At 36.9% G+C, this 20791-nt stretch overlaps 1 protein-coding gene across 14 annotated transcripts in view; it reads right to left on the bottom strand.

Moving 5' to 3' along the window:
* Positions 1-20791, bottom strand: part of STXBP5 (syntaxin binding protein 5) — a 120377-nt gene that overhangs the window by 57720 nt on the left and 41866 nt on the right. For all 14 annotated transcript variants that reach the window (XM_069786952.1, XM_069786951.1, XM_069786954.1 and 11 more), the window contains 3 exons: positions 17540-17674; positions 16338-16401; positions 12746-12829 (listed from right to left, as the gene is read on the bottom strand). In XM_069786952.1, the coding sequence (XP_069643053.1) occupies positions 12746-12829; positions 16338-16401; positions 17540-17674 (283 nt within the window). The remainder of the gene's footprint in view (positions 1-12745; positions 12830-16337; positions 16402-17539; positions 17675-20791) is intronic.

The raw sequence follows: 20791 nt of genomic DNA, 5'->3' as shown, positions 1-20791 counted from the left end.
ATGCACAAGAGGCAAGCATGGGCTGAGAACCTAAGTAAAACAAGAATTGAAGTAATGATAAGATGTTTTGGAAATGATGAGGAATAATGATCATTTTAGCAGCTGCTAATACAAAGATTCTTCTTTGAAACAGTTCTGCTTCAGCAGGTTTGGAAGAAATCCCTTTACATTAATTTCCTCATCAGTTAAATCTGTAAAATCACTTGGGGAACACTATAAAAAACCAAAATATTAGCTTGAATAAGCATTCTAATGTTTCAATGGCAGTACTGAGGTACAGGCAAGTGTAGGAATCTACTAATAAATCTTTCCATGAATATAGAAACATCTTTATATTCATAAAACTAGGAACAGAATGATTAAGCCATGCCACATAAAATCTTACAGCAGAAAAAAAGCTGACTAAATGAAATCTAGTCACTGCCTTAAGGTAAGAGAAGAGTAAACAATGAAGCAGAGAGTACAAATAAGGCAAATAGATTAACTAGTAAGAAAAGATTGGTGCCATTTTTGTTTCCAGTATCTCTATTAGTACATGGACACATTATGAAATCATTAGGTGATGTGTGAGGGAATTTTAGTTATAGCATGAAAATATCAATAAACAATGAAAACCCAAAGTATTTCTCTACTACCCAAAAGGTGCAGAAGGAAGTATTACCTGCTTGAAGTATGGAACTTTGATATTTCTGAGAAGGTAGATTTGCTTAATACTTATGGTAAAGACATTACTCCAGAAAAACTGAAAGCAGGACCTGAATATGTGAAAGCTGATGGGCTGTACAATACCATCTTTTGAGTGGACACACTCAGAGATTTTGTCTGTAAGCAGGGCTTACACTCACCCCAGCTTCCCAGGTACATAGAGATTTCCTCCGTGAGGAAACCCAGGTGCGTGAGTAGTAAGGAACCCTAAATAGCAGTGAAAGCTTAGGCAGTAAATTACTAGGTGAAGAGCAAATCACATAAAAAAAAGATGTAAGCTAGCTTTGCCTAATTGATTATACACAGATCAGATCTTCACATTTCATGAGATTATACAGAAAACCAAGACAGTTTCCAGCAATATGATTGGGAGAATCCAGAGATTAAACAACAGACAGAGGAAAATTACTACACCACATGAGTGTAGAGTCTCTAGTAATAACTTTTCCAACTTAAAGCAGTAGAAGATCCGGATATCTGTAAACTACAGATTAACTAAGTTTAGTATTTCTTAGTGAAATTTAATCTTGTTCCCTATGCAGTGTGGAATCACTATAGATTTTTTTTTTAGAAGACAGATTCAGTGTACCAGTATCACATCTATACCTATGTAGCTCAGAAACCTAGACATCTCACATGAAGTCTCCTAGAGTCAAAGTGAAATAGTCTTGCTCATTCTAGCTGTAAAATAAATTTTTATTTAGCAAATAAAAGCGGGTATTATGAAAGAAATTTTGCATAAATATTGAAAATTTGTTTTTATTTAGCAATATAGTACCAAAGTCAGGGATCAGCAAGTTTTAAAGTGCAGACTCAGTAAAGCAAAGGTTGCATTTCAAAAAGCTCTTTTCACTAAGAAAAGAAATTATCTGTACTATGACTAGCAATACAATGTAATAAGTATGTTTTAAATACTCTCCCATGTGGAGTCTAACCCTGACAACAGTAGGCAGCCCATAGTGTAAATAAACAGAACAGTTTTTGATACACATTTATGTAGAAATAGGTCTTAAGAACCAGTAAGAAAGCAAGCTTTATAGAAGGATAAATCTAAGAGATTAACACTTTTTTCCTTTTCTTGAAAAAGAAGGTCAAGAGGAAGGAAATGCAACACCCCATTACTGTTGAAACTGCATTAATGCTTAAGAATATAGAAAGATCTGATAAACTGAGCGCTAAGGAGAAGGGTGACTGCTATCACTTAATTTCAGCAAGGAACCTGATGGGATGGAAAGAACACTCAAAGAGAATAATGAGGTCTTTGGCTTTATAGCTATTTATTGTCTAGTTTTATAGAGCATCTGGTTACTTTTAGCAATGCAGCTAAATATCACTTAAAGCATAACAAAAATACATGTTTTATGTAGTTTTAAAATAATCCAACTAACAATTCTGTGGGCTGAGTGTGATAAGCTTTGGTACAGAGCACTATCCTTTGCTGTTACACAATTCACAACTTTTTGTAAGCCTGAAAAATAAAACCAGACCTGTAAGTAGCTGTAGCATAATCTCTAGGTATGCAACAGGCTAGCATATCTACAGTGACAAGTCAGTTACAATGAAAAAAGTACAATAACTTTAGGTGGCACTAGTTGGTTGATATCAGTAGCCTCAATCACCAAAACAAAACTGATAACTGGAAAATCACCCCAATACTCAAGAGCAAAAGTTTTGACATTTTTTTCCAGGGTTAATATTAGTGATAGAAAGAAAGCATAACATCCAAGATAGAAAAATCAGTCAGAAACCACCGAGGCTGCAAATCTATACATAGATTCTTCGACACTAAAAAGCCCCTAGGAGTAATATATTTTTCCAATATTTTACACAAAACTTACTGATTCAGAATAAAACTCTCAGTTTTAATCATAATTCTCATCTTGACTTAAAACTTCAACTGGTACTCTTTTCTTACCATAATGCAGCAATGTGCTTAAATCAGCTGGTGCCAATTCAATCATCTCAAATATTTTTGTGGAATATATCACTGGTCCTACGGATCCCAAACACACAGTAATCCCTTATGACAAGATCATGCACTAGTACCACAGAGGACTGTTACTGTATTTAAGTCTCAAGGTGTTTGTATCCTTAAGAGGAGTTGTCTGCACAGGTAACACATGCACCAAATACAGGGAATCTTTACAAGAACTTACACAGAGAATGCTCTCTTAAAAAAACCAAACAACAAAAAAACCTATCTAAATAAATCTTTACTTAAGTATAACTAACAGTTTCTTATTAAAATTACTCCTACTATCCCCTTCACTTTGATTCGAAGTTAAGGTAGCTGTTCTGGACTATATTGAAGTTTGTTTCAAAACTTCTGAACTTCTGAGACAATTATGTGTTGGGGTTTTTTTGGCAGGGGTGTGTGTGGATATCAAATCTTACTGTTTTGATTAACAAGCACAGCATGATTGACTGTGCTGTCCCACATATGCCAAAACTTAACCAGAAACATATAGATTAACCATCCTAGAGTATTAAGTGGAGACAGGCTGTGCACAAAGGAAGCCTCACTTTCACCATCTGTTCCAGGAGGATTATCCCATGCGGAAAAATGACTGCTATGCTGCCTGCAAAGAAGGTGAACGTATCTGATTTTCAGAAGGAGACATTCCTGCAGTGACTGCAACAGTTACCTGAGGGAGACTGTAGGACTGTGAAGTACAATCACAAATAAGAAAAAGTCTGAGGAACAAAATTAAAAGCATTTATACACAAGTCTCCTACAGAAATATCTTAAGCAGATCACTAGCTTTTTAAAGGGATTAATGCATGTTTAAAAACATTTTATTAAATTCAATTTTACTGCTGCAATAGCTTGTCGATATCCCTAGAAATCACTATTATTTCTTGGTTCTTTAAAGAGGTAGAAAAATTAATAATTCCAAATACAGCCCTATGATTTAAGAGACAAGTTCATCAATAAAGACCCAAGTTTGATTGTATTTTTCTACCACGGGATTTAACTGTTTCAATTCATAAAATACATATACAAAAAATCCCTTTCTTTTCAATTCCTACAGACTTATTTTAACCCTACAGCTCATTATATGCATACCATTTCAGAACAGTTTGAGACCGGTCTTCATAACCTATCTTCCTGCAAGACAAGATACATGCAGAAACTTACTGATACTTTGATGTGAACATAAAACCTGTTAATTTAAGCAGTTTACCCTGTTTCTAAGACTTTTTTTAACCCATTTTTCTAATACCAAGTTTAGACTACTGCAAATACAGTTGCTACAACTCGGAAAAGAAAAAAAATCTAGACTAAACTGGCTTTTTTTTTTTTTTAAAGAGTATGCACCTCCTTGCTTGTTTTTCAATTATAACACAATCTTTGGCAAAATTTCTGCATACTTTCCCACAGGAATGCACCAGAATCATGGAGAATTCCTTTCGTCATTCTCCGGATTTGACTATGATCCATTACTCTCTTGTGCCATTAATTGAGCCATCATACTGTGCATGACTTGTAAGGTCCATGACATGAGATTAGTTATTCTGTAAACCAGACTGTTTACCATAGCCTATTCAGATTTCACTGCCCTATTATGATAGACCTCCATTTCCATGGACATGGACAGTATTTTCTGGTAAACTTGAACGGATGATGACGACTCCTTTTCTACAGGTTTTCCAAAATATTCCAAGCAAGCATAGTGACTTGAGAGTACCTATGCTAACTCTCTCGTCAACAGCCTAAGAAAAAAAGGAAAAAAAATGCTGCAAGAGAAACAAAAAATGAATGTAGCTACTAAGATTTAAATGGTAATATATCATGAAGATTGTTTTAATGCAATGAAATGTGCAAGTGCCTAATGACTGTGATGTACTCAAGAAATGATGTACTTAAGAAGACCACAAAGGTCTTGTGAAATAAGATACCCTTTGTATGCACAAGGCATGCCTTGCTAAAGACTGTGCCCCTGAAGAAGAAATAAAAAGACTGATAAGAAGGGAACATCCTACCCCAGGAAGCACCAAAAAGTTGAATAATTGCTAACAGGCATGAAGTCCGCAAAAATCTTTGATAACTGAAGGAAAGATAAAGGCGGCAGGAGGAGATCACAACCACTGACTCAATTCAAGACCAAAAGAGTTACCCTCCCCACTCTCCTTGAGCTTGTGCTGTAGAATTAAAAAAACACTGTACCTTTAATTTGAAGCGGGGAAACTTTAACCCAAAAGAAACTGTGCTAGATAAGCAACTACCAGTAATAGTTTTGGGGAAGAACTTTGGAAATTGAATACGTATAACTGAACTGAATAAATTGCTTGCCCGTTTAGGCATGAGGTGCGCTAGCTTTGTGGATTACCACCTAGTCCCCATCTTTGCGCGAACATGAACTGGAATAAAATACCTCTGCTCTGTGTGTATATTGGTGTTACACACTGGGTAAACGACCCCACTTGTGGGACAACTGCATTGACATGCTTTGGTTTCTGGAAAGTCACACATCAGGGTTGCTTTTTTTTATTTTCCCTCCTCTTAATCCCACAGGCTACTTTGACATGTTTTTAAATGCTGTAAAATAATCTCTTACACTCAGCCACGTACCAGAATATTGAGCCTAAAAATAGTAACCTATAATACATTTGCTGAGTTAATGCTATCAAAGCTTACTTTAAATCAGAACAAATGACATACTACTTGAAGAATGGACTTTAGTAAAAAACTAGCTTTAGTTTTCAGAAGTTACACTTCAATTTTTTAGAAACAAAACCAATAGTTAAGAAGTTCGTTTCATTTCTTTCACAGATGAAAACATAATATGGGAAACGTTTGCAGTATAAACCATATTCCACATAAGAAATGCATAACTTTTTTTTTTTAATCCCCACTGTTTGAGCATAAAAGGCTTGAGAATGATGCAAAAAGAATTTACAGACTTATTTTTCCACTGAGCCTGCCCAAGACAAAAAGGATGTTTTGAGGAAAGGGTTTAAAAGAAACTTTCTAAGGAAAAGTTCATTCGCAACTGCAGTTCCATTATGCCAAAGATAATTTCCTCCAAATTCTCTGAAAAAGAATTTTACATTTGTGCATTCTTCTAACTAACTCTAAACATGCAACATACTACTGTACTAATAAAAAGTATAAAGTACTGGAAGTTCAGGATCTCATTTGTAATATAGAAAAATGAAGAACAAATTCTAACTAAATTCTCTGTTAAGAACTAGAACATTGTCAAGGAAAGAATATGCCAGCAATCAGCACTAATATAATCACGACCTAGAGCTGCCTCCCCCAGCCATGGTTAAGCAGAAATATGATTACAAAGGTTTTAGGGGTGGTGGTGTGGCCTACCCTATAAGCATTCCTGTCCTGGGGATGAATGCTCCTAGTGTTCTTGTGCTGCAAATATCAGAGCAGGGTACTGGGCAGGCACACACGTTTGGACAGGAAGAAAGCATGGATAGTGTTCCACTGACCTAGCTTTCAGGCAACAAATGAGACTGTCCCACCGCAACATGGGAATTTGCTTCAAGAAAGCTTCCTAAAGGTCAGGTAATTTGGAATGAAGCCTAGCAGGAAACGACAGAAAGATATAATAGGACTTAGCTTCTTCCCTGAGGAAATTGCACAGGTATCTTTCCATAAACCTCTGATCATTCAGGAAGTTTGACCCTCATTGTTCCTTAGCAGAGGAAGATCGTTGTCGAGGTTTCAGCCCAGCCAGTAACAAAGCACCACGCAGCCGCTCGCTCACTGTCCCCCCGCCCCGGCCATGGTGGGATGAGGAGAAAATATAAAGGCAGGCTGGTGGGTCGAGATAAGGACTGGGAGGGATCACTCTCCACTTATGGTCACAGGCAAAAGACAGGCTCAACTTGGAGAAGAAACAAAGTCAATTTAATTTACTACAAATCAAAACAAAAAAAGGATATTAGGAAGTAAAACCAAACCTTAGAACAACTTCCCCCCACCCCTCCCTCTTCCCAGCTCAACCCCACTCCCGGTTCTCTCTCCATCTTCCCCCCGGTGGCGCAGGGGAACAGGGGCTGGGGGCTGGGGTCGGTTCCTCACCCCTTGTCTCTGCCGCTCCTTCCTCCTCAGGGGGAGGAGGACTCCTCGCTCATCCCCTGCTCCACCGTGGGGTCCCTCCCACAGGAGACAGTCCTTCTCCCACGCGAGTCATTTCCATGGGCTGCAGTTCCTCACGAACTTCCCTGGCGTGGGTCCTTTCCGCAAGGCCAATCTTCAGTCACAGACTGCTCCAGCGCGGGCTTTCCCGTGGAGTCACGGCCATCTGCGGGGGCCTCTGCTCCCCAGCTCCCCTCCATGGGCTGGGGGGGGGACAGCCTGCCATCTACACCAGGGCTGCAGGGGCATCCCCTCCTCCGGCGCACCTCCTCCCCTCCTTCCTCCTCACGGACCTCGGTGTCTGCAGAGGGGTTCCTCTCACATTCCAGTCCCACTACTGACTGCAGGTTCCCCTTCTGAAATCTGTTCTCCCAGAGGCGCGACCACCGTCACTGACGGGCTCAGCCTGGGCCAGAGGTGGGTCTGACTTGGAGCCGGGGAAGCTTCTAGCAGCTTCTCACAGGAGCCACCCCTGCGGCCCCCTCCCTGCTACCAAAAAAACTGCACCACACAAACCCATAGCAATCGTAAAGGATGACATTTAGATCCCTTCACACATCTGAAGTTTTGAGTCAAAAAAAAAGAGTTGCATCAAATGATGGTGGTAGACTGCACAGCCCCTCAAGTTACATGTTTTAAGACCAACATCAACTACAAAGTGATGAGTGAGGAAGAGACTAATCCAAAGGCACAGTTTCTAACAGTCTTTATGGTATCAGTGTGCCTAACCATCCTGTTCATGATGTCTGATGAAGCCTGGTCACCCATTAACAGCAACCATCACTCAAACAAAACAGAAAAGTGTGTTTCACAGCACCGCTACAGGAAAAAGACTGCACAGCTGGAGAGGATCCAGCTCCGTGGTCCTGACAGCTACATCTTGTGCCTCGATGTCATGCAGAACTGCTGCTGTGCCATAGCACCAAGCTCTGCTGATGTCAATCCTGCAACTACCAGCAGTAACGAAGCTCATACCCCAGGTAGAGCACAGCAGTTTCTAACAGCACAGAATCAGTCATCACCTTTGCAATGACTGGTGATGGATTTCATGAGACTGACGGGACTACACAGTTAACCAGTACCAGCAGAATTATTTGTTTTCCATAGTGTTAGAGCCAGAGAATGTTTCCCCAGTGCTAATAAGTAGGCCTCATTCACCAAACAAGATCCTTCTGCGACCACCCCTGCTACACTTCAGCAGTCTGAGATGGCACAGTCAGGGAGGAACGAGGGAGACCAGACAGCATTTCTTGTATCTGATGAGCAGCTCTGCACCACATCTCAAGGGTGACAAGACTGGGCTAAGTTGCTCTCTTCTTACTGGTTGTCAACTCCACACTCAGAAGAGCTCTCATCAAGAACAACTGGAGAACCAAGAACATAAATCCTGAAGTTTAAAATCCTGCTTCTGCTACAGGGCAGAATGTCACGTGCATTACCCTCTATGAGAGAAGAGGTGAAACACATTCATGGATGGGATACAGCCCTTACAGTCAGCATATGAAAGAAACCTCTGGCAAAGCCACTAAACCAGGAAATCAACAAGAAACAAGAGCTAGAAAGATTCTGTGCACAGAATTATTCAAATTTACAAGGTTTGCTAGCAGGAAATAAAATGGCAGAGAGCTTTCTCCACTCTGTGCCACACTTACCAGAAGCAGAGGAGATCTCATGAGATAAGGCATTATTCCACCACTGCTAGACTCTGTGTGCACACTCTCTTGAGCAAGGCAACCACTACATTGCCAGAAAGTCTGACGATTTTCCTCAAACCTTAAGTCTTCACGTGCAATGGGGTCTTTCCAACTGATACTTTTATTGGGTGTACAGGAAGAGGGAAAAGAGTTAATTATACTGTGACTTGCTGTACTGTCACACAGCCACAACTAGTTATGGAAAGACACTGCTGGGGTGGTCAGGGTAAGACTGCCTTTTTGGGGAACAACACTATCTTAGATTAGACTAAGCTAGTCAATAAAAGTCTTGGCAAGACATTACAGTATTTTAATAATTATGATATGTCGCCCTAATTATTTGTTATTGGGGATAGAGGGGAGAGGGAGCTAAATAAGGAATGAATATGGCCACCAATTTTTTAGGCTCCTTTATTACAAAGGGAGCAGATGTCTTACTGCTTCAGCCAATGAGAAAAGATACTCCACAAAACCATTCAGGAGCAAGCTTAACTCTAAAAGTTATGAATTGCATTACATCCTGGCTAAAACATCCTTGTAAAAACACTTTGGTTACTTCTATTACATATCTTAAAAATCAGATTGTATTGCATCTTCTTGACTAAACTTTTTCAACTCTGAAGTCAGTATTATATGTTAAGAGAACAAAATTAGTATCAGTCTCAAATGTGGAAAAAAAAATCAAGGTGCATCATTCAAATTTAGAATGGACACACATTAAGTTATTTCTGCCTAGAACTGTCTACTAGTTACTCTTCTCTTACCCAAAACTGTGGTTAGCTGTACCCTCTCTGTGTCCTGCTCAATTCAGTTTCCCTGGTTTCTGATTTTCCATTCTACTTTAAAATCAACACAACTGTACTAGCCTGCCACTGAAAAGAATTATTTACTTACTGTAGATATAGAGATATTTCATTTTTGGCTAAGTATTTGAAGTTATTCAACTAGAATGAACAGGTGACCTTATTATCAGAATTCCAACAATGCCAGTCAGCATTCTTCACACTATCAGTTATGGTGTTACTTTTCTGAGACTCAAAAAGTTACCCACCTTTCCACAGTAACCTCTTTCAGCATTAAGCAAGTGAGAATACTTTTCTCTTTTCTGTTAAGGAAGCTGCTCATAGAAACTAGCGAAGTTTTTATTATTTGGCAATATCATTTTATTCTTGCAAAATACAATAAAAAAACCTGTTTCTTCTGCATTTCTTAACATTTACATTCACTTACTTGAAACTGCTAGCTGAAAAAACAGCAAGAACAGTATATTTATATAGGCCACTAGTTAGTCAGCACTGATCACAATATGATTAGATAAATAATATTTGGAGTTCAATATTCCTTTCACTGACAAATTGAGAGAGATTCTCCATTTTCGCAACTAAATACAAAACTGAGAGGCACTGAAGAATAGAATGAAAGAAGGATGCAGAAGCAGCCCCACCTCACCTGACTCACACAAAAAAAGGACAGATATATATAGCACACATAATCATCCACTTTCTGCGGCTTTCTATTCATTATTTTTCTTGTATCTGATAGGATCTTCTCTCAAAACCATTGGTCCAGAAACAATTATAGCACTCTCCGCAATGCCACCTTTCAAGAAACACATATTTTTCAATTCTGTTAGACAAAATTAATCATTTTATTTCTATGCCATTCAGGCCAGAATCCAGAAGAACTTGAAACTGCCTAACTGTATCAAATCCAAATTCAAAAATGGGACATTATTCTATTCTGCCTTCCCCCTTAGAAGATTAGATCTAAATAACTTGCCCATTGAAGAAGAAATTCCTTGTCATAGAATGTTAAATGGATGAAAACCAACAAATTATTACTGCATATAGTCATTCTTTTTCCAAAGAGATTTTTCTTAAAGGGCAATCTGAACTCACAGAAAAAGCATACTTCAACTTTTAAGACCTGAATAGCCAGTATTTTTTTTAAGCAACTTTATGTATGTTGATCCTCACTGATGAGAACAGTGAAACTCATCAAGTTCACTCTACAGACCTTAATTATTTTTTTTCTCCTTCCTATCCATTCCCAGCTTATGATAATGCACATTCCTTTACCAAAGGATCTGACCTAAGGTATTTCATTACCTCTTCTGCAATCAAAAACCAAACTGAACAATTAGATGCATTCATTTATAAATCCTAAAGGAAATCAAAGATGAAACAGCTGAACTATTCACTGCTGTTTGCAACCTCTCAAATCAGGGTTGGTTCAAGAAGATGACAAGTATACAGTCAATTTTTAAACAAACGGACCACAAAATACAAAGAAAAACAGAATTAGCAGCATAGTGTCTACCCTCGGTAAGTTTCTAGAAACTGCAACAAAACTTCATTAAAGAACAGAATTAATCAACATATGGATGAATATAATATACCAGGTATGAGAAGTCAACATGCTTTTGTAAGAGGAAATCATATCCAACAAATCTCTGAAAATGTTAACAAGCATGTGCCTAATGGAAACATCAATTAAGCTGTCTACACAATTTTCAAAGTCTTTCAACAACATCTCTCAAAGGAAAATAAAAACAAACAGACTAGAGATCCTTGAACAGATGAATAATTGGGTAAGGTATCAGGAAGTAAAGCAAGCTAGAATAAAGACAGGCTGGCAGTAATTGATTAGTTCATGGGTGAGGGTAATTGGTAGAGACCCTCAGGGATCTGTGCTGCTGAGTTTATTCATAAATAACATGGAAAATTAGAACAAGAATATTAAGGTGATAAGTGTGCTGACAGTACCAAAGCTGACACTACCAAAGGTAGAAATTAGGATTCCAGTGAAGAACTACAGAAAGACTTACAATTTTTATTGTCCAACTATGTAAATGTGAAGCAATACATAAACACAATGGACTTTAAGCTGACAATTAACACTGAAGAATGAGACTCTAGTTTTATAGTAGGTTGTTCCAAGGAAGTATCTGCTTAACGCTTGCAGCATCAAAAGACTAATCCAGTATCAAGATCAGAGAAAGAAAACAAAACCAAACATAATTATTCCACATCATAAATACAGCATACCCACATCTTGAATATACTATGTTGTTGTGTTTCTCTATTATAAAAGAAAGATTAAATAGAATGGTTAAAAAAATAAAGTTAGAGAAAAGCAAGAAGAATAAGAGGTACAGGAAGAACTTGATTAAGACTAGAAAAAGATGGAGATATGAATAAGTTTATGAAACAAAGAAACAGAGGGAATTAATTAGGTGAATGCAATGGAACTGGAAGGTAGAAAATTGTTCTTCACATAACATACTTTGAGGCTTATACAGACATTTCTGAACACACAAAGAAACCTCATTCCACTCTGATGTTCTAATACAGCTCTGATGATCTAAGGCTTAGACTACTTCAGAGACTACCCCCTCAAAGAAACTCTTCATTGGTAGAACCAACACATAAGCATGAGTACTGAGCCAGAATCACCACATGAACCCCCAAATCCTGTCTTGTGAAAAGTTCAGCACAGAGCTAATGAAAATACACCCACTGTGATACAAGAAACAGTCCCAGCTGGTACTGAACAATGGTACAGACATTTTACAATGAAATGTAATCAAGACTAATTTTATGTTATTTTAAATGAAATACATCAACTTGCATATTATGTTGAATGATTTTTCTTAATCTCAGTCATTCAAAAAGCCTGTATTCTCTCAAGAATCAAGTTTGAAAGAAGTGCCATTCGATACCATTGGGTTTTTTAAACCTCTTGCAGTTTTATTTCAAACCTTGATCCTATAAAAAAAGGGTATATTTACAGAAATGTCCTAGTGAGGCTATTTAGCGGTTTCTTCCCACCCCCCCGCCACCTTTCAGAATATGTGAGAGATTCCATATTACAGAAATTGCAAAACCATCTTGTTTCAACTTATGACTCAAGCTCTTAACACAGGTGTAAGTCACACTACTCTATAACAGAAAAAAAAAGATCTGACAGCTTCCCCCTCAGTCCCCCCAAATTAGCAAAGAAATCCAATCCATGCCACCATCCATTGCTTCACAAATTTCAAATCAGTGAACACTTATTCAGTCCAAAGTTTCTATTATTCAAACTCTATGGCTCTTTTAGAGAAAACTTCAAGTACTTGCAATTTCAAAGAGACCTATTTATTGATCCACTGGTGACAGAAGCAGAAGAAATGAAAAAATAATAAAAATCACTATTAGAATGGCAAATCATATTCTCATATTAAGAAATGCAGATTAAATGTTACCTCATCGTGTGTGTATCTGTAATCTGCCTTCTTTGACTTCAGATCCCATAATACCACTGTTCCAGACTCAAAGCCAATCAAAAGCTGCAATAATAAGCAGATATATTAAGTCTTTATAAGGATAAGCAAAATAATACCATTTGCAATGCCTGTAGTTTTTGCCCTGAAGAGATGCAGCATAATACTACATGTAGTAACTACAAGTAGTTATGAAGACAAAAATTAGTGAGAAGTGAAGACCTCAATGTTAGAGAGGTTTACTTTGTACTTGTTGCCATCCTCCTAAACTTCCTGCTAATACAATTGACATTCATGCAAAGTTAGAAAAAAAAAAAAAGCATTCCTCTGAAGAGTCCTTGGAAATCCCTTTGAGCTCCAGAAAGGTCAACATTAAACTTTCCTAAGTATCTTCCTTCCTGAGTGAAAATGGGGGGGGATGGAAAAGAGAACTTTTTATTGCGCATTTTCCTCAATGGAATTTGTTCTGCTTAGATTTGCTGGAAGAACACACTTTCCTTCCTAAAGTTTTAGGTAATGGTTCATTGTCTATAAAGAAACTATGTAATATAAGCTTTCTCCAGATGTTAATCACAACTGAGATAACTGGCTAAAGGAACACCAAGAATATTAGTTATTCAGAAGAGGAAAGCTAGAGAGAAATTAAACAAGATAATTTTGCAAATAATCTTTTTGCTAGAAGCAATATTAAACCATTTCTGAAGGGAGTGAAGATTAAAATTGCTCATAATAATTGGTCTAACACATTGAGTATCTAAGCGCTTTGCTGTCCTATCTTAAGTGACGCTTCTCTTAATGAAGCCAAAACAAGGCCAACATAAGGCAGTAGTAACAGTCTTGGCACTTGATATATAGGAGGCAATGCAGCTTCATCTTTCATAGTTGCTGGATCTACTGTGAGATCTTTCCTTTGAGCAATGTTGCTACAGGAGAAGCAGCTCCTAGCATTAAGAAGCATGCCTTCACTCTCACTTCTTTCTCCCAGTGTGGACATACAAAAAGGAGTAGTTGGCTGCTGGGATTTACTCACTGTTGAAACAGCCTATATTCTGTAAGCAAACAGAAGTGCCCTGAGGGGCGTCCCTCGTATTACAAGGTAGAAAACACTGCCTTCAAACACATGCCTTTGTAGTCACAGACAGAGATCTAAATCAATATGGCCTATTGCTGTACCTAGAGGTTTTGCCTGGACAGACTTTTCAGCTTAAGATTTTCAAGGTGTACAGTTATTTCCAGTATGAAAAACAACAGAGGATCTCCTACCAGCTTACAGATAAAATATTTGATCTATTTCAATGCTATATGGCACAAAAATACCCTAAAGATATTATAACATTTGATCTAGCAAAAATGAATATTAGAATTTCTTTTCTCACTAGTGTCATGTATACTATTATTTTAAATTATCTTGCTTATCATAAGCCATATTTTATAGTTTTTGTATTTTAACTTTAAACATTAGAAAAATCACAGTGATTGAAAGGCTAAAAGCATGAACAAATTTTAAAAGTGAGTACACAGGAGGTTCTTGCAACTGCACAGGTTTTTTTCAGCAATATTTTTCTTATAAGAAAGAAGAGGAGTGTAAGATCAGATTCTAAAGCACTGATTGATAGCATGATTGATAAAAACAGTAATTCTTAAACTTTAATTGACAATAATTAAATGTAGGGTGGAATACACCAGAATAAATAGATCGTTTGTCTTTTCTGAAGTTACCATAGCTTAATTGCGTTCGTATTCTAGGGTCAATGATTCTGGAACACAATTCAAACTTAATTCTACAGAGAAACTCATTAGTTACGCACTTAGGGCAGTAAGCTTCATCCCAATGAAAAAAAACTGTATACATGAAATTCTCCTTGATGGACTGAAACCTCAGGTGTCTAGGATACAAGCTTATAACTAGCATGCTATTAAAACATTCAAACCGCTGCTGAGACAATAGTGTCATTCCCTCTCTCCAGTTTTATCCACCACTAACATGTCAAATGAAAAGTAAACCAAAAAATAATATTTCTCCTGCATATGTGGAAAAGTAGTACAAAAAATTATTTTCTCTCTTTGAAGATTCTTCACAAATGGAAGTTCAAAACTCTAGGATATTTGAGACATTACACTGACAAAAATAATAATTCAAAGTTTAATTCATCAATTACTCAATCACCTATGCCTGATTAATCCAGAGCAAAGTCATTAACGAAAATGTGTTTAAAGTGGCATCAAGGTGTCTCTGGCTATGTTATAACCACACTTTTGTCAGGGGTCTACACACTTTTGGAAAAGATGCATGCAAGACTGCTGTTTTCAAATCCTTCTTTCCTATTTTGCTTTATTCCTATTGTCAAAATTAAGGAACCCCCTGCCTGCTTACTCTTCAGTGTGGACCAAGGGATCTGAACAAAAGTTGCAGCAGACCACTAAGATTTTCTAAATAACCTTATGAGGCACACAAGCTAAAGAGGCTGAAGATCCCTCATGGAGTGGATGAGTCATGTGATCCCATCCCAAGACTTGTAGAAGAGGTCTGTTACAGACTTAGTCTTGCAACCGTGACTTAAGTGGGGAATGTATGATTTGGCATTACAGTAATTGCTGTCACCTAGAGAAGGCATATTAACATTTTAACTCCTTGCTTTCTCTTTTAATTCATGAAGTCTTCACTGTGAACTAAAGTTACGCGTTCTGTGTTGTTTTTGCATGAGCCTCATAACAGATATCCCAAAGCAAAGGGTAATACCTGTAGATTTAATTTAATACAGAAGGAACTCATGACCATTGAGTTCATATCTTAAGTTCTCCTTTGTGGCTATGTCACAGGACATAAAAATTACTGTCTTGCAAGGGCTTCAAGAATGTGTACTGTAAAACTTTTTGTCAAGGTAAAAAGATGATTATGTTAATATTACCTCAAAAGAAGGAAAAGACAAGTCTAATACATAGCTCTTTTTTATATGTTTTAGTTGAGTTGACTATCTAGTTGCACTACAGTCCAGTTAGGTTTTAAGAAATTTTTTATAATCACTAGATGCTGTCTACTAAATGAGAGTATGTCGGTTAGACCTCAAATCCCATAAAAACTGCTGCCTTAGATTAGCTAAACTAAAGACAAAATACACAGTATTCTATAAAAATATGCTATACAAATACGCATTTTAAAGTTGTGAAAAAGTAACACCAAAGACCTTTGTAAAGTTTATTTAATTTCCACCCCACTATTTCCGCACTCTGGTTATGATTGGGGTTTTTTTGGTAACATCTTAATTTTTACCACCATAAGTAAAATTCTTTGGTTTTGTTTTCAAGAATTTTTGCAATTAAACATTTTCAGCTGTGTTTTCAAGTATTTCTGATTACAAGATGCATTCAATTATTCTAGTAATGTGTCCTACAGCCATGTCTGTACCTTGCTTCATATTATTTTCAGAGCCTAAAACCTTGATTTAGCCTTCCTTTATGCTTTCAACATTGTCCTCATCTACTTAATCCTTCCTTAAAAAGCAGTGGCATCTTACTTTAAAAAAAAGTCCTGCTTAAATAATATTGTATTGAATGGTCTTTAAACATATCCTACCTTTCCTTCATCCATTGGATTGTCACTAATGTGGACAATAGGTCCTGGGTGAGATTTGGACGACCTAAACAAAAAATATTGCAATTAAAAAAAAAGTTTCCCCTGCCAGAACTGCATCTCAAAATGACTGCAAGTAATACAGATTCTGCAGATGTAGACTCCATGTAAGCAAGCTATTGACATTTCAGCATGGAGTCACTTTTACTTTTATCTTCAAGCCCATAAATACTTTCTGTCTATTTTTAGGCACTTAATTTCTGTCTTTTAATAAGAAGTAAAGACTTATTTACTGCTTATTTGTAACACAGAAAAAAATTGCCAGTAGCTTTACAATATCTGTCTTAATGTTTGTTGTTACAGAACTGACACAGTTGGATAAAATGTTTATTTTTATGCTGGAAAAGAGGTCTTGCCATTATTCACAAAGTGCCCAAGCTGGGCATTGTTAAAACAACAGAGTTAAGACTTTATGTTGACTTCTTGCTATTGAAGAAGATGGACTAATGAAGAGCTATGTTTTTTTCAACAGCCTTTGGCAAGTGATGGACTTCATATATATTTTGAAGATATACATAGCATTCTGGGAACAAAATAACAGCACAGGAACAGCAGCACACAAGTATATGTTTTCACCCACAAAACACTATATTTACATACACAAATTTATTATTAAAAAAGGAGAAGCAATAACAATAGCTGTAAAATATACTTCACTCTTGGAATAGGCTTATTTAAATTTACATTGTCAGCCAGTAATTTTATACTCAGCATGCATCAGCCCTCTTAGAATGCATATCTTTATACTTTGGCTTTAACCCCAAAACTGTAGAAGTGACATACCTGCCCAAGTACCAGCCACATCATATTTTAACATGTATTATTTTTCTAGTTCTTTATCACCACAGATAATGATTTTTATGTCTATTTTTATATTGTCCATTTTGCCTATTTTTATGTCTATTCTAGGCACTATGATAAAATAGTGTTATAGGCAGAAACACATATATTAACATTAACACTTTACATTGATGAGAATAAAAAAGTATTTACAGGACTATTTACATATTTTGATCATGTATTTGGTGTAGTGAGACTAATATGGAGGCCACTGTAGGTAAAATGACATTTCTGCAACTGATATTAGTAACATCTGGGACACTTCCGTTCCCTCCCATCAACAGACAATACTTGATTAAACTCACAGTTCAATGGCTTTATTCCACATGATGACATAGCCTGAGAGAGTAAATGATTCCACATTGACAATGTGAATGTTTCCTCTTTCAGTGCCCACATATAGCCATTTACTTTGGAAAGGCAGATGACAAAATGTTATCCTGAAAGAGAAAGCCACCAAAAAAAGGAATTAAAGCAAAGTCTATCAGATATCTTACACTTCAAGGTCTACATTGCCAAAAAGTAGAAGAAAAACAATAGGCAAACAGGAAGAAATAAGACAAGTTACAGGCAGAGAAAAGAAGCAAAGCCAGTACATGACAAAAGCAAGAGATTCACAGACAATGTAAAAACTTAAACAAAAAATAGAAAACAAGGAATTCTAAAACTATTAAGTCATTCAGCTAAAAAAATCACTCAGCCACCTTTGAAAGTTATCATACTGAATGTATTTGCTCAAGATTGCTGTCATTTTAAACTTTAAATACAATACTCCTATGTTATAATCTACAAATCTCCATTTGAAATCTATCGAATTTCAAGTTTTAAAGAACAAAGGATTTTTAGAAGTAGCCTTATGCAGATTATGCTGGTTTCAAGTGAGGAGACAAAGGCAGAAAATAAAGCATAAGAAATGTAAGTTTATATGTAACCCAAAGTATCCTGTAAAGAGCAAACCTAAACCCAATCCTAAACAATTATAAAAGTAATTTTAAAAGTAGTTTAAATTTGGGGCTACTATTTTACTTAAACCACATTTTAATTTTCTGCCTTATAGTTTTCTCTTCTAGAAGGAAGTACCTGAACAAAATACAAAAGCTAATGCAGTTTGTACCAGCAGAGAACTCTTCTTTGACCATAGCTCCAGTGCAAATACTAATATTTGAAAACTTGGTTATTTCTGTCCTCTTGGGTCCTGCTTATTGTTTATCGTTTCTTCAAAATTGATAAGGAAATAATGTCTGTAGGAACTGAAGCTTCTAAAGTATCTGATTTTTTTATACAACAGAAATACTAACTTGAAATTAGAGTCTAGAAACTTTCTGGAAACTGTAAACTCTAAACCATTTTAATCTGACAGGGTCCAATATTGAAAGAAATTGCCAAGCTACTTGGACTATCAAACTTGGGCTTTCAGAAATGTTTCAGTGATAAGGTAAAATAATTATTCAATGGAAATTTGTTCTGTCAGCTCTAATCCTTAGCTTTACAAATTTTTTATTCTTGTTTTCTCCCAGTTGGGCTCCCTTCTTGCCACATCCATGCATCACTTCACAAACCTGTTAATAAGTATTTATGCAAAGAACAGCTTTAGATCCTTTGCATTAGATGCTGTATATACACACTTAGCCTTTGCTTTTGTGCTGAAGTTAACAGCAGCAATGAAAAATAATTGCTAATGGCTGAAAATATCTTAATTTGTATTACAGGTTTCAAAAGTTAAAGCTTCTGTAGTAATACTACCTGATCAAAAGTGTACCTCTTCACTTTTTATATCACTAATTTCCTTCTAGTTAGGGAATGCAGCTTGCTCAAGCAAATCTTTAATTTATCCATTTTCTAACTTTCTTGATTTCTTGTGCTTAAATATTTAAGCCAAAAGGCTGCACTAACTTACTTTATTGAAGTTTCAGAGAAAAAGGACTATATACAAGATTTAAAATGCTTTTCCAACTCATTGAACTTTCAGAGGTTGTAGCATTTTTACTAAGCATAGTGATCTGCTGTCCTGGTTTCAGCTGGGATAGAGTTAACTGTCTTCGTAGTAGCTGGTACAGTGTATGTTTTGAGTTCAGTATGAGAAGAATGTTGATAACACTGATGTTTTCAGTTGTTGCTAAGTAGTATTTAGACTAAAGTCAAGGATTTTTCAGCTTCTCGTGCCCAGCCAGCGAGAAGGCTGGAGAGGCACAAGTTGGCACAGGACACAGTCAGAGCAGCTGACCCAAACTGGCCAACGGGGTATTCCATACCATGGGATGTCACATCTAGTATAGGAACTGGGGTGAGTGGGGGCAGGGGATCGCCGCTCGGGGACTAGATGGGTGTCAATCAGCAGGTGGTGAGCAATTGCCCTGCGCATCATTTGTACATTCCAATCCTTTTATTATTGCTGTTGTCATTTTATTAGTGTTATCATTATTAGTTTCTTTTCTGTTCTATTAAACCATTCTTATCTCAACCCACGAGTTTTACTTCTTTTCCTGATTTTCACCCCCATCCCACTGGGTGGGGCTGGGAGTGAGTGAGCAGCTGTGTAGTGCTTAGTTGCTGGCTGGGGTTAAACCACAACATCTGCAAACACCAAAGGTTAAAGACTTGAGTTTCCCCAATGTCCTTGAAAAAAAATATTTTACTGGAAGCTAAATCACATACATCTGTACACACGCTTCCTAGGCATGCCCCAAAACCTTACTGCCCAGCAACAGAGCTCTCCCACTACACGCAGGTCATGGGGAAGGGGAAAGAGATGCAGCATGAAAACATAAAACCCTCAGCACCCTGCAACACCACAGCTTCTTTTTGTGCCAGGACTCCATGTGCCAGAAGCAGCTGACAGCCAGATCAGTTGGATCTAAAAACATGGCCTAGCAGCCAGAAATAATACTCAGGAGCAGGGTCATAGGCCTATCTGTCTTGATCTGAGAGTTAATATCATCAATTACAGTTGTCCAACACTTTCATTACAAAACCTGATCTATTTCATGTCATTTAAAGGTGGGCAAAAATATAAGTTGGGGCTGCAACTTTGACTGCTATAGCAAACAGGCAACACTTAAAGAAGTGTCCAACTCCTCAATATTCTTGATAGACTATTTGAATATGCAGCCATATTCAATTTGTCTCCTCTTTGCAAGTAAGATTAATTTTGTCAAGAGTTAGCAAGCAATGAAATGATTCCACACCAAAAATAAATTGAGTTCAACTAGTAACTTCACAAAATGATTACAAACTCTCAAAGGCAGGAGGCTGAGGAGACTTCAAAGTTGTTAAGTGTAGGCACATATAAAACAGGTTTCTTAACCTTATCCTTCAAAGTGTGCTTTTACCAGTCTTCTACAATCAGAAAAAAAAAAGTCTTGTATGATTTTTATATAACCTAAAAAATATTCTTAGAACTTACATTCACAGAACAACTGACTACTTAAATTCAAAAAGGAATTTATCATGCTGATCCTGCTATAATGAAAGAAGCCCCATTTCACCTTGAAAGTGGCAAATGTTCCTCCATTTGCAAACATAACTTTATTTGCTATTTATTTTCTTAATAGAAAAAG

The sequence above is a fragment of the Haliaeetus albicilla genome, chromosome 7 (assembly GCF_947461875.1).
Source record: "Haliaeetus albicilla chromosome 7, bHalAlb1.1, whole genome shotgun sequence".
Taxonomy (NCBI): domain Eukaryota; kingdom Metazoa; phylum Chordata; class Aves; order Accipitriformes; family Accipitridae; genus Haliaeetus; species Haliaeetus albicilla.
Note: the sequence above shows the minus strand (reverse complement) of the source record. Positions and strands in the feature narration are given on the sequence as shown.